The following is a 17,455-nucleotide window of genomic DNA, read 5'->3' as shown; positions in this document are numbered from 1 at the left end:
CTCAAAAAAAAAAAAAAAAAAATCAACTATTTGAAAAAAGTAATTTTTTAAGTCCATGACTTGCTTAATGAAAAAAAAATTAATTAAAAAAATAAAACAGGTGATACTATGTGCAAAGCTCCATGCTAGACACTTCATATGCATGATCTCAAGTCACACCATACCTGCAATGCTGGTGGTAGTTAAACTAAGGGTTTTGCTGCAGTCCTTACAACAACTTCATGAGCTCTGTCCTTACTTTATAGATGAAGAAGCTGAGAAGAGAGGCCCTTGCTTAGGGTCACACTACTGGTCAGTGGCAGAACTAGAACTTGAATCCACGTCTGTCTGACCCCAAGGTCAGCACTCCTAAACACTATACTATGGATGCTCCTCTTGAGCTCCAAATTCCTTGAAGACAATTGAAATTAGAGAACCAGGAGCTCAAATGGCTACCAAATGGGAACAGCTCCCTCTACTAAAGTCAACTCCCTTCTTAGGAATGACAGTGGCATTAGGGTTGACTCTTTACGCAGCCCTGATCAGTGCCATCACAGAGGACACTCGCCACACTCAGATGTGCATGGATGTCTGGAGGCTCCTTGCAGGAAGCAGCCATCTTCATGTTCTGTCTCACATCGAAGGTCACCACCAGGAAGAGGAAAAAGAGATCATCTTTTTGGGTGCCCCTAAGAGATCATCTGCGGGTGCTTTCCACACACCCCTCTTATCACTTCCTAACCCCCTAAAGGCTATGTATTATTCCTCCCCATTTTACAAACAAGTAGACAGAAGCTTAGAGAAGTTATGGTACTTGCCCTCATTCGCACAGCTTGTAAGTGGAAGAAGTGGAATACAAACGCAGAGATTTCTGGCACCACGGAACCCTCTGACCTCTCCATTGTATTGCAGGGACTTCCACATAGACATTTGTGTACAACCGGAAATGACTTTCCTTCTGTTGGTCCTCAGGGCAGGGATAAGGGCAAGAGACTTGGAGTATTTTTTCCTACTTCCATTCCTGCCTCCTACAATGTATTCTCTATACAGCAGCCAAAGTGGTCTTTCAATAAAATATAAACCGAGTCATACACCTCCTTCCTTTACACTCTTCAGTGGTGTGCCTTTCTCTTGGGATAAAACCAGACTTCTCACCACAGCCTCTAGGGTCTACATGAACTGGCACCAAATTCTCCAACTTCATCACACACCACCCTTTCAGGTTCCCTACCATCCTCACCTGAGTCTCCTTAGTGTTTCTAAAATGTGGGCAAGTCCTTCCTGCCTCAGGGTCTCTGAATTGCCTGAAATGGTTTTCCTAGTGACCGTCTCTATGGTTTGCTCATTCTATTCCTCCAAGTTTCAGTTCAGCTCTTATTTCCTCAGGAAGATCTTCCCGAGCCACTTTTTCTCAAGTAGGACTTTATCTAAAGTAGCCGTTCTTTACAGCCATTACCACAGCATGTCATTATTCATTTGCTTGCTTGCCTGCATATTTATTGGCTGACTTTCTCTCTAGGCTGTTGGCCCAAGAAGAGCAAAGCCTGCATTTTTGAAGTCATAGCCATATCTCCAGAACCTAGTACAGTGTCGGGCACACACTTGATGCTCAGTAAGAATGGACTAAATGAATGAACTATTGCCTATCTCATCCAATATGTGAAATGGCAATAAAGGGCTCAACCATACTGTCTTCTCCTTTGTTCTTTCACTAAACACATCTGACACAAGGTGTCATAACTGAGAATTACTAATTCTAGCTAGTTTTACTCTCCCAATTAGATCGGATGCTCCCTAAGGAGAGGATCTCTATTTTTTTTTTTTTTAGATTCCTGGCCGGGCACGGTGGCTCAAGCCTGTAATCCCAGCACTTTGGGAGGCCGAGACGGGCGGATCACGAGGTCAGGAGATCGAGACCATCCTGGCTAACATGGTGAAACCCCGTCTCTACTAAAAAAAAAAATACAAAAACTAGCCGGGCGAGGTGGCGGGCGCCTGTAGTCCCAGCTACTCGGGAGGCTGAGGCAGGAGAATGGCGTAAACCCGGGAGGCGGAGCTTGCAGTGAGCTGAGATCCAGCCACTGCACTCCAGTCCGGGCGACAGAGCGAGACTCCGCCTCAAAAAAAAAAAAAAATTCCTTCTTGCTGCACTGTAGCCACAGTAAAATACAAACCTGCTTATTTTCTGATTTGCAGCACACATCACATAAAGAGGTATTATAGGAAAAAAACAACTTTTTGGCCAGGTGTGGTGGTTCACACCTGTAATCCCATCACTCTGGGAGGCCAAGGTGGGCAGATCACCTGAGGTCAGGAGTTTGAGACCAGCCTGGTCAACATGGCAAAACCCCGTCTCTACTAAAAACTACAAAAAATGCTGGGTGTGGTGGTGGGCACCTGTAATCCCATCTATTCAGGAGGCTGAAGCTGGAGGATCACTTGAACCCAGGAGGCACAGGTTGCAGTAAGCCAAGATCGCACCACTCCACTCCAGCCTGGGTGACAGAGTAAGACTCCGCCTCTAAATAAATAAATAAATAACCAAATAAACAACTTTTTAAGCTAAAGAATAAACTTAGAAAAACTAATGAACAGCAAATGGTTCCTTGAATCATCTCTTTAAGGTCAAAAAAAGGAGGACAAAGAAAAACAGCTGCAAGATATTAACCTTCTATCTGTGCACAAATAAATAGGATACAATTAGCCTGAATTATTTGTTATTCGTGACATATAATAAAAGAAAAATTTCTTCTGAGAAGAGGTTCTGGCCTCGACAGTCTGGATGGAACTGTATGACACGTTAAGGGAGAGAAGGAGCCCCAGTCATGGGAGACACATTGCACATTCCCAGTAAGAATGTAGTTTGTCCATTTGGGAAAAATAACCATAGTCGGGGGCTTTGGGTTCTTCTTTTGGAAATGTCTACCAGGAACTAGTTTCCTGAACATATTTAAACTTTGATGAAGGTTATAAAGGAAAAGCATGCCAAGTATGATGTTACAAAGAGATAGAAGTTGTTTTGATTAGCACAGTAACAGTACTCTGCCAAAATTGTAAAAGTCAACTTTTCAGAACTCCGAAAGTTAATAAAAAACTTGCGATAATCTAAGGAGCATTTATTCAAGAAAATAAGCTGAGGCCGGGCACGGTGGCTCAAGCCTGTAATCCCAGCACTTTGGGAGGCCGAGATGGGCGGCTCACGAGGTCAGGAGATCGAGACCATCCTGGTCTACACGGTGAAACCCCGTCTCTACTAAAAAATACAAAAAACTAGCCGGGCGAGGTGGCGGGCGCCTGTTGTCCCAGCTACTCGGGAGGCTGAGGCAGGAGAATGGCGTAAACCCGGGAGGCGGAGCTTGCAGTGAGCTGAGATCCGGTCACTGCACTCCAACCTGGGCGACAGAGCGAGACTCCATCTCAAAAGAAAAAAAAAAAGAGAGAGAGAAAATAAGCTGAAACTCAGTAAGAACAGCGAGCTGTGTGGCATTTTAATTTGTCCTAGTCTTTTTACCCCCACCCAGCTCCACAGTAGCCTTGAAAACCAACGGCCCTACAGTCACACTGAAAACAAAGCAGTCCTAGCAGACACTCCAGGAGCCAGAAGGAATATGCAGCTTCCCCAGGAGTGCCATCCCCAGACTTGTCAGTATTTGGCTTGTCTGGCATCTCTCTCATTCCTGATGTTAATAATCTGTGTCTTCTCTTTTTCTCCTCATCAGACTGGTTAGAGGCTTATTCATTGTATAGATCTTAAAGAATAATATATATCTCCTATAGTTCTATCCCTCTAAGAGAAGACTGACTAATACAGATTTTGGTACCAGGAGTGGTTCTAGAGGAAGAGAGTATTAAGGATGGAGTTCTTTCATTGGCTTTGGGGCTTCTGGAGTTGGTTGCTTAATATGATTAGACCCCAAAATGCTAAGGACTCCACTTCTAGTAGCATGGAGAATAGTGATAGTCCTTGGCATGAACTGTTTGGAGAATTATGCAAAACAAATGCACTTGACACTCCTGATTCACCGCTCAAGAAAGGCAAGGAGTTTAGTGACTCTATACATAATACCTTTGACCATATGTAGAAAACCAAGTAACATAATGAAGCTGGTTGGTTGCTCCTACGTTCAGTGGACAAAGTGATAAAAGAAAATGATAAACTCAGGGATTCTGTCTCCCAGCTTCAGAAGCAGATGCTGAGCCTCAAATCTGCTAAGATTGCCCGAGTAAGAGTCTTACATCCTGCAGAGAAAGAGCTGAAATTGTGGAAAAACAGACACAAGCTCTTATCATGCAAGTGACTGACCTGCAACGAAAGATGCACGCACAGCCTCACCAGGTGTCTACTGTTAAAAGTGAGGGCACTGATTGGATAAGAACGGGACCCTGTAACTTGGAATGGGGATGTGTGGAAGGACCTTGATGAAGCTCAGGGAAACTGAGTTTATCAACTCTGACGAGCCTTTTTTGCCAAAAGGAAGAGCTTCCTCATCCCCAGCAGTGGCAACATCCCCTCCTCGACCCACGCTGTCATCAGCTTTCCACCTTTGTCTGAGGAGATAAATCCTATGCTGCCTGAGGCAGTGATGACCTGACAGCTGTCAGGCAAAATCATGTTGATTCTCCTCAGGAGCCACCCCCAACACCCCTGTTTGCTTCTAGACCTATAACTAAAGTCCTGGAGGGTCCCTAGAGGTGAGGTTGAGAGTGTGACTCATGAGGTGTGCTATGCTCGAAAAGAACTGTTTGAGTTCTCTAATTTATACAGACAGAAATCTGGAGAACAGGTATGGGAATGGATATTAAGGGTATGGGATAACAGTGGAAGGAACATAGGGTTGGATCAGGCTGAATTTATTGATCTGGGCCCACTAAGTAGGCACTCTGCTTTTAATCTTACAGCTTGGAAAGGTAAAAAAAGGTTCTAATAGTTTTTTTACTTGGTTAGCTGAAATATGGATTAAAAGATGGCCCACTGTGAGTGAGCTGGAAATGCGTGATCTCCTTTGGTTTAATGTAGAGGAAGGGATCCAAAGGCTTAGGGAGACTGGGATGGTGGAAGGGATTAGCCACTTTAGACCTACTCATCCCAGCTGGGAGGGTCCAGAAGATATACCCTTGATCAATGCCTTGCGAAACAGATTTGTAAGGGCAGTACCTGCATCTTTGAAGAGACCTGTAATTGCTTTTCTTTGTATGTCAGATCTAACGGTGGGAAGAGCAATCATTAACTACAAAAGTTAAATACAATGGGAATAACTGGATCCCGAGGTGGCAGGTTGCTAAGTGGCAGCACTCAATCGTCAAAGACAAGGTGGGCATAGCTACCATAATGCACAGCAAAGGCAAAGCGGCAATCAGAATAGTCTGACTCATGTAGAGTTCTGACACTGGCTAATTAATCATGGTGTTCCTAGAAGTGAAACTGATAGGAAGCCTGCTGCATTCCTACCTAATTTATACAAGCAGAAAACTTCTAGGCTGAATGGACAAAAGACTAGTTTGAATTATAAAAACAGAGAATCATGACCCCTCAGTCAATTTCTAGACTTGAGCCAGTTTACAGACCCAGAACCCCTTGAATGAAGGGGAGGCTGGATCCCCTTGAGGAAGGACCCCACTATATTGCTGACAATTTATGCAGTGAATCTTTCTCCCATCCTTCCCCAAGGAGACCACTGGCTTTTTACCAGGGTAACTGTGCACTGGGGAAAGGGAAAGGATCAGACATTTTGGGGACTGCAGGACACTGGCTCTGAGCTGACATTGATTTCAGGGGACCCAAAACATCACTGTAGTCCTCCAGTTAAAGGAGGGGCTTATGGAGCTCAAGTAATTAACGGAGTTTTAGCTCAGGTCTGACTTACAGTGGGTCCAGTGGGTCCCCAGACTCATCCTGTGGTCATGTCCCCAGTGCCAGAATGCATAATTGGCACAGACATAGTCAACAGCTGGCAGAACCCCCACACTGGCTCCCTGACTGGTAGGGTGAGGGCTATTACGGTGGAAAAGGCCAAATGGAAGCCCTTAGAGCTGCCTCTACCTAGAAAAATAAACCAAAAACAGTACCACATCCCTGGAGGGATTGTGGAGATTAGCGCCACTATCAAGGACTTGAAAGATGCAGGGGTGGTGATTCCCACCACATCCTTGTTCAACTCTTCCATTTGGCCTGTGTAGAAGACAATCGACGGATCTTGGAGAATGACAGTGGATTATCGTAAGCTTAACCAAATGGTGACTCCAATTGCAGCTGCTGTACCAGATGTGGGGTTTCACTGCTTGAGCAAACTAACATACCTCCTGGTACCTGGTATGCAGCCATTGACTTGGCAAATGCCTTTTTCTCCATTCCTGTCCAGAAGGCCTACCAGAAGCAATCTGCCTTCAGCTGGCAAGGCCAGCAATATACCTTTACTGTCCTACCGCAGGGGTACATCAACTCTCCGGCTTTGTGTCATAACCTTATTTGGAGAGACCTTGATAGCCTTTTGCTTCCGCAAAATATCACACTGGTCCATTACATTGAAGACATTATGCAGACTGGATTCAGTGAGCAAGAAGTAGTAAACACACTGGACTTAGTGGTGAGACACTTGAGTGCCAGAGGATGGGAAATACATCTGACTAAAATTCAGGGACCTTCTACCTCAGCAAAATTTCTAGGGATCCAGTGGTATGTGGCCTGCCAAGACATACCTTCTAAGTTAAAGGAGTTGCTGCGTTTGGCCCCTCCTACAACCAAGAAAGAGGTACAATGCCTAGTGGGCCTATTTGGATTTTGGAGGCAACACATTCCTCATTTGGGTGTATTACTCCGGCCCATTTATTAAGTGACCCGAAAGGCTGCCAGTTTTGAGTGGAGTCCAGAACAGGAGAAGACGCTGCAACAGGTCCAGGCTGCTGTGCAAGCTGCTCTGCCATCTGGGCCATATGACCCAGCAGATCCAATGGTGCTTGAGGTGTCAGTGGCAGATAGGGATGCTGTTTGGAGCTTTGGCAGCCCTCCATAGGTGAATCACAGCAGAGGCCTCTAGGATTTTGGAGGAAGGCCCTGCCACCTTCTGCAGATAACTACTCTCCTTCTGAGATGGCTCTTGGCCTGTTACTGGGCTTTGATGGAAAATAAACATTTGACTATGGGTCATCAAGTCACCATGCGACCTGAACTGCCTATCATGAACTGGGTGCTTTCTGACCCACCCATCTAGCCATAAAGTGGGTTGTGCAGTGCAGCATTCATCATCAAATGGAAGTGGTATATATGTGATCGGGTTCGAGCAGGTCCTAAAGGCACAAGTAAGTTACATGAGGAAGTGGCTCAAACGCCGATGGTCTCCACTCCTGCCACCCTGCCTTCTCTCCCCCAGCCTGCACTGATGGCCTCATGGGGAGTTCCCTATGACCAGCTGACAGAGGAAGAGAAGACTAGGGTCTGGTTCACAGATGGTTCTGCATCATATGCAGGCACCATGTGAAAAAGGACAGCTGCAGCACTAAAGACCCTTTCTAGGACATCCCTGAAGGACAGCAGTGAAGGTAAATCTTCCCAGTGAGCAGAACTTCGAGCAATGCACCTTGTCACACACTTTGCATGGAAGGAGAAATGGCCAGATGTGTGATTATATACTGATTCCTGGGCTGTAGCCAAAGGTTTGGCTGGATGGATCGTCAGGAACTTACAAGAAGCATGATTAGAAAACTGGTGACAAAGAAATTTGGGGGAGAGGTATGTGGATGGACCTCTCTGAGTGGTCAAAAACTGAAGATATTTGTATCCCATGTGAGTGCTCACCAATGGGTGACCTCAGCAGAGGAGGATTTTAACAACCAAGTGGATAGGATGACCTGTTCTGTGGACACCACTTGGCCTCTTTCCCCAGTCACTCCTGCCATCACCCAATGGGACCATGAACAAAGTAGCCATGGTGGCAGGGATGGAGGTTATGCATGGGCTCAGCAACATGGACTTCCACTCACCAAGGCTGACCTGTCTACAGCCAGTGCTGAATGCCCAATTTGCCAGCAGTAGAGACCAACACGGTGCCCTCGATATGGCACCATTCTTCTGGGTGATCAGCCAGCTACCTGGTGGCAGGTTGATTATATTGTACCTCTCCCATCATGGAAAGGGCAGAGTTTGTCCTCACTGGAATAGACGCCTACTCCAGATACGGGTTTGCCTATCCTGCATGCGATGCTTCTGCTAAGACTACCATCTGTGGACTCACGGAATGCCTTATCCACCGTCACGGTATTCCACACAGCATTGCCTCTGACCAAGGCACTCACTTTTTGGCTAAAGAAGTGTGGCAGTGGGCTCATGCTCATGGAATTCACTGGTCTTACCATGTTCCTCATCATCCTGAAGCAGGTGGATTGACAGAATGGTGAAATGGCCTTTTGAAATCACAATTACAATGCCAACTAGATGACAATAGCTGGGGCAAAGTTCTCCAGAAAGCTATGTATGCTCTGAATCAGCATCCAGTATGTGGTACTGTTTCTCCCATGGCCAGGATTCACAGGTCCAGGAATCAAGGGCTGGAAGTGGAAGTGGCACCATTCACCACCACCCCTAATAATCCACTAGCAAAATTTTTGCTTCCTGTTCCTGCAACATTACGTTCTGCTGGCCTAGAAGTCTTAGTTCCAGAGGGAGGAACACTGCCACCAGGAGACACAATAACGATTCCATTAAACTGGAAGTTAAGATTGCTACCTGGACACTTTAGGCTCCTCCTAACTTTAAGTCAAGAGGCTAAGAAGGGAGTTACACTGTTGGCTGGGGTGACTGACCCGGACTAACAAGATGAAATCAGTCTACTACTCCACAATGGAGGTAAGGAAGGTTATGCATGGAATACAGAAGATCCATTAGGGCATCTCTTAGTATTACCATGCCCTGTGATTAAGGCAATGGGAAACTACAACAGCCCAATCCATTTGTAGTCCTCTACAAATGGTCCAGACCCCTCAGGAATGAAGGTTTGGGTCACTCCACCAGGAAAAAAACCCCACAAAACCATGACCTGCTGTGGTGCTTGCTGAAGGTAAAGGGAAGACAGAATGGGTAGTAGAAGAAGGTAGTCATCAATACCAGCTATGACCACATGCCCAGCTGCAGAAACAAGGACTGCAATTGTCATGAGTATTTCCTCCTTCTTTTGTTAAAAACATGTTTGTGCATGTATACACCTGTACTAAAAAAAATCATTTTATTTCCTTTCTCCTTCATCACATGACATAAGATTTATTGACTTCATATCAGCATTCAAGCATCATTAACTTTATGTAATAGTATTTGGGTTGGGGATTGGTGTGTTTCCAGCTGTATGAAGGATAGTTGCATTATGTTAGGTATCATTATGACCTTATTATTGTCTTTATCTGAAGATTATGTATGATCTCAGCAGCTGACAAGGGGTGAACTTGTGATGGTTAATACTGAGTGTCAACTTGATTGGACTGAAGGATACAAAGTATTGATCCTGGGTGGGTCTGTGAGGGTGTTGCCAAAAAAGATTAACATTTGAGTCAGTGGGTTGGGAAAGGCAGATCCACCCTTAAACTGGTAGGTGCAATCTAATCAGCTGCCAGCAAATATAAAGCAGGCAGAAACACGTGAGATGGGCCTAGCCTCCCAGCCTACATCGTTCTCCCATGCTGGATGCTTTCTGCCCTCGAACAACAGACTGCAAGTTCTTCAGCTTTGGGACTCGGGCTGGCTCTCCTTGCTCCTCACCTTGCAGACAGCCTATTGTGGGAACTTGTGATCATGTAAGTTAACACTTAATAAACATACATACATATATATATCTCTCTCCTTTTAGTTCTGTCCCTCAAAGAGAAGCCCAACTACACCGGTAATATTCTTTGCTTTGAAATCTATTCCGTCTGACGTTAATCTAAGTCATTCCCACTTCCTATGACATCTTCTTTCCTTTTAACCTATTCGTGTCTTTATCCTTAATGTGTGTTTCTTGTAGATAACATATAATTGGTTCATGCTTTTTTTTTTTTTTTTTTTTTTTTTTTTTTTGAGACGGAGTCTCGCTCTGTCACCCAAGCTGGAGTGCACTGGCCAGATCTCAGCTCACTGCAAGCTCCGCCTCCCAGGTTCACGCCATTCTCCTGCCTCAGCCTCCCGAGTAGCTGGGACTACAGGCGCCCGCCACCTCGCCCGGCTAGTGGTTCATGCTTTTTTATACAATTTGATAATCTCTGCCTTTTGATTATGGTGTTTACAACATTTACATTTAGTTAACTGATACCATTAGGTTTGAGTCTACCATCTTGCATTTTATTTTTTATTTGTCCCATCTATTCCTTTCCCTGCTTTCTGTTTTCTGCCTTCTCTTGGATTATTTATGATTTTTTTTTTCCTGAGACGTAGTCTCCATCTGTCACCTACGCTGGAGTGCACTGGCACAATCTTGGCTCAATGTAACCTCCACCTCCTAGGTTCAAGCACTTCTCCTGCCTCAGCCTCCCAAGTAACTGGGATTACAAGTGCATGCCACCACACCTGGCTAATTTTGCATTTTTAGTAGAGATGGGGTTTCACCATGTTGGCCAGGCTGGTCCCAAACTCCTGCCCTCAAGTGATCCACCCGCCTCAGCTTCCCAAAGTGCTGCGATTACAGGCATAGCCACCTTGCCTGGCTGGATTTCATTTTATCTCCTTTGTTGAATTATTAGTTATAACTCTTTGTTATTTTGGTGGTTGCTTTAAGAGTTTTATGCTGTTTATCTTTATAAGTCTACATTCAAGTGACATCACACCACATCATGTATAAGATTACAGTAATAGACTTTCATTTCTCCCCGTCAGCCTTTATGCTATTGTTAAGAATCTCACTCTTACTTTAAATAAGAAGACAATAATCTTATATATTTACCCAGATAGTTATCATTTCTGGTATTCATTACTTCGTGTAGAACAGACTTTCACCTGATACTATGTTTTTCCTTCTGCCTGATGATGTTCTTCTACATTTTTTGTAGCATAAGTCTGCTGATACCTTTCAGTACTTTAAAGATGTTACTCATTGTCTTCCCACTCCCACTGTTCCCAACAAGAAATCTGTTGTCATTCTTATCTTTATTCCTTTGCACATAACACGTCTTTTTGTCCTTGTTCCTTTGCTTTAACACTGGTTTTGGGTAATTGGATTATGATGTGCCTTGGTATAGTTTCCTTCACAGTTGTGTGCTATATTCCACCCAGCGTAGTTTTCATTACATTTTCATCTCTGCAAGCTTTAGTTTATGTCTTCCATATTGCTACTTACCTTTTGAACACAGAGAATACAGTTATATTAACATTTTTAATGTCCTGCAAAAATTCTAACATCTGTGCCAGTTGTGGATCAGTTTTGACCAATTAGTCTCCTCATTATATGGAAAGTTTTCCTACTCCTTTGCACAGCTGGTAATTTTTGATAGGATATCAGATATTGTGAATTTTACCTAGTTGGGTGCTACATTGTTGTATTCCAGTAAATCTTCTTGAGCTTTATTCAAGGATATGGTTACTTTACTTGGGAAGAGATTGATTCTTTCAGATCTTCCTTTTATGATTTCTTAGGCAGGTCTAGAGCAGTGCTCAGTTTAGGGCTAATCATGAAGGCAAGGCTTTCCTGAGACTCTTCCCAGTGTCTCATAAATTCTTAGTTTTTCCAGTCCAGCTGGTGGGCACAAGCACTATTCCTAGCCCTGTGTGGGCAGCAGGCACTGTTCCCTCTCATCCTTTCAGATGGGTAGTTTCCTCACATACATCACTGACTAATACTCTGCTAAATACTCAAGAGGGACCCTCTATAGATCTTCAGAGTTTTTCTGTGCAGCTCTCTATGCCCAAGTGTACCATCCTATAACTAAAGATACCTTGGTCTCTCTAGACTCTCAGCTCTGTTTTTTTAACTTCTCCACTGTGCTGGGTACTTGCTTGGTCTCCCCTCCCTGGAAACTTTCTCAAATTGATAAGAAAGGGCAATCACAGGGCTCAGCTCTTCTGTTTCCCACCTCTCAGAGCACTATCCTTCACTGTCTGATGTCCAGTGTCTCAATACTGTTATCTTCTTATTTATCTGGATTCTGGGGCTGTTTCAGGTGGGAGGGTAAATTTAGTTCCTGTTACTCCATCTTGACTGAAAGCAAAGACCAGTTCTTTAGTTTGTTCTCCCTATGACGGACCTCAATTCCTCCAAATGATGGTTAGATGACTTCCTGTCGGTTTTTCTAATGGCAAGATGGTGAACCGTAGGTCACCTTCCTCCATGCCACCTTGACCAAGTTACCTGTAATATATGCGGAATTCTGCTGTATGTAGAAAAATTAATGAGACGAATGTAGGTAGAAACAACTATTTCACAGAATGATTTTTTGAAGGCCACAAGATATTTCCTCCAAGACATTAAAGTTCTTAGAACATCAAACATTAGATCTGGTTGGGTGGTCAGCATGAAAACAAGGTGACTAACAGCTCTGGAACTTCCCCCTTACCTGGACATCCTGTATGCTGAGTTCAAGCATGTGGCTAGTTGCCAGCTGTGTATAGTGCACATTGATTCCTGTAAGACTTGCAAAGACCAGTTCTTCTGGGACTTTATTAATTAAGGACAACCCAATTCCACCTTCTAACCTCACAAGCACCTGAAAGGAAACCAAAATATGGCACCCTGATTGTTTAAAACACAGCTCTTAGTATCCCGGAGAGTATAAGAAAATAAAGCATTTTACATTCCTCTACTCCCTTCCTCTCAGCAGATGAAAACTACTTAGGGGAGTCCTATTATTTACCTGGATGGCTCAAACGCCATCATCTCACTGGAAGCCTTGCTTTCTAGGCATACCCTTTACTCCAATGAGAACTCCAGAGTATGTGATGATACTCCTATCAAAGGACCAAGGACATTCTGCATTTCATTATAGAAATCTAATTATTTGGGAATCTTTCACCTTATTTGGCATGAAAGCTCATAATTTGTTATCCACTACACTTCCATAACATCCAATACAGCGTTTTACACAGAGGCATTTGATTTTTTCAAAAATCACCGAATAAACATCAAATAAATATAGTTTTTCAGTTCATCTCATCTTCCTTTTCAAACTTGTCACTCTCCAATCCCAAACACAGAAAACAAAAGGAAGACGTCAGAGATGGCTGAAGCAAAAAACAAAAAATTGTTTGTCTTAAATCTTACTGAAATTCAAACAGTTTAGCTTCCTTTATTGTAACAATAGTTTAGCAATACTTGCTACATTCTGATTACACATAAACTTTGTTGTCATTTACATAACACATTCACACATTCACTGATAAACAGTAAACACTGTGAAGCATAATTCATATTTAGAATCATACAGGATAGAAAGAAAACGGAAGGTCTAAACTACCACCAAGCAAAATTCTAAAAAACTGATGATCAAAGAAATAAATTTACAATATTTAGATCTTACTTCCAATTCCTGCTCTGTATCTGGATTCTTTAATTTCTGCAGCTCTTGTTCGGTGACAGGAAGTTCATCCACTTCATATGAACGGTTGCTTTTCCGTTGGCAGAAATCTGTTATCTGAAGTCAAATAAAACACCACATGAAGATGATTCACTCTTCCTTACTGAAACTATTCTAACCCAGGACAATTGTGTGGGTCAAAAGTCATTACATAATCAAGATGCTTATGGAAGTGAATGGTTTCCAAAGGCAAGATCTGTGTAATAAAGAAGCAAACTTGGTTTTAAGTCTGCATGGCAAACTCAAGCTATACATCTTGACAGCCTCACGTAGTGGGGTTAGATATCTGCAGATGATCTCAAATTTTAACTCAAGTCAAAATACGCAAACCTCAGGATCACTGCATTCATTTTTGCCTTAAGATTGCTTTATAAAGTGGTATTGTGAGCGGGCACAGTGGCGCACACCTATAGTCCAAGCTACTTGCAAGGCTAAGGTGGGAAGATCGCTTGATCCCAGAAGTTCAAGACCAGTCTGGGCAACATAGTAAGACCCTATCTCCACAGAAAATGAAAAGTAATTAGCTAAGCATGGTGGCATGCACTTGTAGTTCCAGCTACTTGGGAGGCTGAGGTGGGAGGATCACTTGAGCCCAGGAGTTCAAGGCTTTAGTGAGCTATGATTTTGCCACTGCCTTCCAGCTTAGGCGAAAGAGAGTGACACAGCTAAATAAATAAATAAATAAAAAGTGGTACTGTGAACTGTGATGCACTATCTCAGAGAGCTCATTGTTATATTTCAACATCTTTTTTTTCCTTTGTTCTGATTACGCTATGACCTGATAAACTCTTATCCCCATCACAGATCTCTCCCCTGGGTTTCAGAGCCATAGTTACAATGACTCATGGACATCTTCACATAGATATCATACAGTTACCTTAACAAGTTCAAAACCTAACTCCTCCCTTCCTCTGCAAGTCTGCTCCATGTTCATCCCTTAGCGATCTGGATTATCATCCTGTAAGTTGCCCAAATCAGAACCTTGGAGGCCATTACTGACTCCTTCCTCTCCCTCATTCCCACATTCGGTCATGAAATCTGCCTGACTCTACTCCTAAGTAAGTTCTCATTTCTATTCATTTCTCTCCAGCCTCCTCATGTCGACCCTGCCACTTCTTCCAGTTCAGGCCACCATAACCTTTCATTGACGTTACTGCAAGAGCCTCCTACCTGGTCTTTCCCTATCTCCAGTCTTGCCCCACTCTGGTTCTCTACCTTGCAGCCAGAGGAAGTGATCTAAAACGATTTTCTAATCATGCCATTCCCTGACTCCTTGTTGCCTTAGAAAAACCACAAAGTTGCCTTAGAAAAACCACAAATTCTTTAGTATGTATCTCTGACCTTTTCTGATCTGACCCCTGCTTCTATCTCCAGGCTTCTTTCTTACCACATTCTGTGTGCCACTTGGGCTGAGGATCACTCTGCTACCTGTGGGCCTTCACTAGTCAACTTCCCAAACAGTATGTCATTTACTTCCTATGTTTATTGGTCAATGATCGTCCACCCCCCCCTAGAATGTAAGCTCCAAGAAGGCAGGGAGTTTTGTCTGTTCACTGGTAAATGTTCAGTACCTAGACCTATGCTGGCTCAAGTAGCTGCTCAGTAAATACCTGTTGATGAACCCACTCATTACTGAAGGCACAGCCCCTCCACCTGTACCTTTCGATTTGGCTAATTCCTTTCAGTTAACCTCTAGGTCTCAGCTTAAGTATTACTTCTCTTAGGAAGCTCCCCACCCTCCAAATCTGGGAATACAAATCCTTTCCATACACCCTCCATTCCTACTCTCATTACCACAACCTCTTAATTATATGATTAAGGATTGTTATCTTCTTGTTGTTAATGTTATTAAGATATTGTGTTACTAATGATTAACGACACTATTAATATGCACTGTTGTTAACATTATGTTGTTTATATCTTATGGTTTTTTAGATTACCACACATTTCATTGATACTTTGCTTATACTTCCCACTTATTTTTTTCTTGTACTTTAGTTCTTTTTTGTATTTTTTAGTAGAGACGGGGTTTCACCGTGTTAGCCAGGATGGTCTCGATCTCCTGACCTTGTGATCCGCCCGCCTCGGCCTCCCAAAGTGCTGGGATTACAGGCTTGAGCCACCGCGCCCGGCCCGTACTTTAGTTCTTATAACAACTTTGTGAGGTAGATCCTATCCCCGTTTTACAGATGAAGAGACCATATCCTCATATCTGGCATAAACAAGTTCAATATGTATTTGGGAGAAGTACAGAGTTTCGCATCCACTCTTATGACAAATTATCACCTGGAGTGCTCTAGTTGGTCCATCTGGGATGACTCTGACGGATAACATTCCAGAACCAGGTCTCATTTTTTGATTAATAAATTGTTGTTCAGGTGGAACTGGCCCCAAAAGCTCCATGGAAGTGTCAGGACCAAGAACAACTTCAGCTCCATCAAACAAACCAGAAAGTCCTCCTTTGGCCTAAAAGACATTGGAGTAGAGACATGTGAGAAAAGACAGAGGCACTGACTTTGACAATTTAACACATCATTTCAAACAAGTTCCTAAATTTACATTCTCCTCTGGAGGGTCGTGATCAATGTGCAACAAAGACTTTACTATTTGTTCAGCTTTGCAGATGATGAAAAACAGTAGGATTACTTGAGTAAGACTGAAAGTTATGCTCATAAATTTGGGTAATTATGAATAAGAGATAATTTCACGCATAGTAGATCAGTTTAATTCTGCCTTTTACTAATACTAACTTCTTCTCATTAAAATAAACTTCTAAAAAAGTAGCCAAAACTAGCTATTTCTTTGAGTATTCCTACTAGGGTTTGCTTAAAAATCTGAAATATTCTGAAAATAGAAAATAATTATTATAATCATTCAGCTTTCCAGTAAGAGGAAAATTCTTGAGTTGAAAACCTCCCCAAACAGGCCTGTGGCTGGACAACCAAACCAAATACTCAAAAGATGGTGTTTCTTCTAGAATGGAATACAGAGTTGAGAATGTCACCTGATACCCAGTTATTCAGGCTGTTAAAAGAAAAACTTCAAGCCAGGAGAGGTGACTCAGCCTTTAATCCCAGCACTTTGGGAGGCCGAGGCGGGCGGATCGCCTGAGGTCAGGAGTTTGAGACCAGCCTGGTCAACGTGGTGAAACCCCATCTCTACTAAAATACAAAATTAGCCAGGCATAATCCCAGCTACCCAGGAGGCTGAGGCAGGAGAATCGCTTCAACCCGGGAGGTGGAGGTTGCAGTGAGCCGAGATTGCGTCACTGCACTCCAGCCTGCGCGTCACAGCAAGAGTCCGTCTAGAACGGAAGGGAAGCGGGGAGGGTAGGGGGAAGGGAGGGNCTCAAAAGATGGTGTTTCTTCTAGAATGGAATACAGAGTTGAGAATGTCACCTGATACCCAGTTATTCAGGCTGTTAAAAGAAAAACTTCAAGCCAGGAGAGGTGACTCAGCCTTTAATCCCAGCACTTTGGGAGGCCGAGGCGGGCGGATCGCCTGAGGTCAGGAGTTTGAGACCAGCCTGGTCAACGTGGTGAAACCCCATCTCTACTAAAAATACAAAAATTAGCCAGGCATAATCCCAGCTACTCAGGAGGCTGAGGCAGGAGAATCGCTTGAACCCGGGAGGTGGAGGTTGCAGTGAGCCGAGATTGCGCCACTGCACTCCAGCCTGGGCGACACAGCAAGAGTCCGTCAAGAAGGGAAGGGAAGCGGGGAGGGTAGGGGGAAGGGAGGGAGGGAGGGAGGGAGGGAGGAAGGAAGGAAGAAAAACTTCAGCCAAATTAAATTTAAAGGAGTTTAATTGAGCAATGAACAATTTGCAAATCAGGCAGCCTCCAGAATCACAGCAGATTCAGAGAGACTCCAGGGATGCCTCGTGGTCAGAACAAATTTATAGACAAAGAAAGGGAAGTGATGTACAGAAACTGGAAGTAAACAGCTGGATTGG

General features: G+C 43.7%; 1 protein-coding gene across 7 annotated transcripts in view; it reads right to left on the bottom strand.

The window, feature by feature from the left end:
* Positions 1-17,455, bottom strand: part of VPS13D (vacuolar protein sorting 13 homolog D) — a 303,606-nt gene that overhangs the window by 119,550 nt on the left and 166,601 nt on the right. For all 7 annotated transcript variants that reach the window (XM_017887998.1, XM_017888002.1, XM_017887997.1 and 4 more), the window contains 3 exons: positions 15,787-15,966; positions 13,444-13,557; positions 12,484-12,633 (listed from right to left, as the gene is read on the bottom strand). In XM_017887998.1, coding sequence (XP_017743487.1) covers positions 12,484-12,633; positions 13,444-13,557; positions 15,787-15,966 — 444 coding nt within the window. The remainder of the gene's footprint in view (positions 1-12,483; positions 12,634-13,443; positions 13,558-15,786; positions 15,967-17,455) is intronic.

This window comes from Rhinopithecus bieti, unplaced genomic scaffold (assembly GCF_001698545.2).
Source record: "Rhinopithecus bieti isolate Rb0 unplaced genomic scaffold, ASM169854v2 scaffold_16234, whole genome shotgun sequence".
NCBI lineage: Eukaryota > Metazoa > Chordata > Mammalia > Primates > Cercopithecidae > Rhinopithecus > Rhinopithecus bieti.
This window is presented reverse-complemented; position numbering and strand designations above follow the sequence as displayed.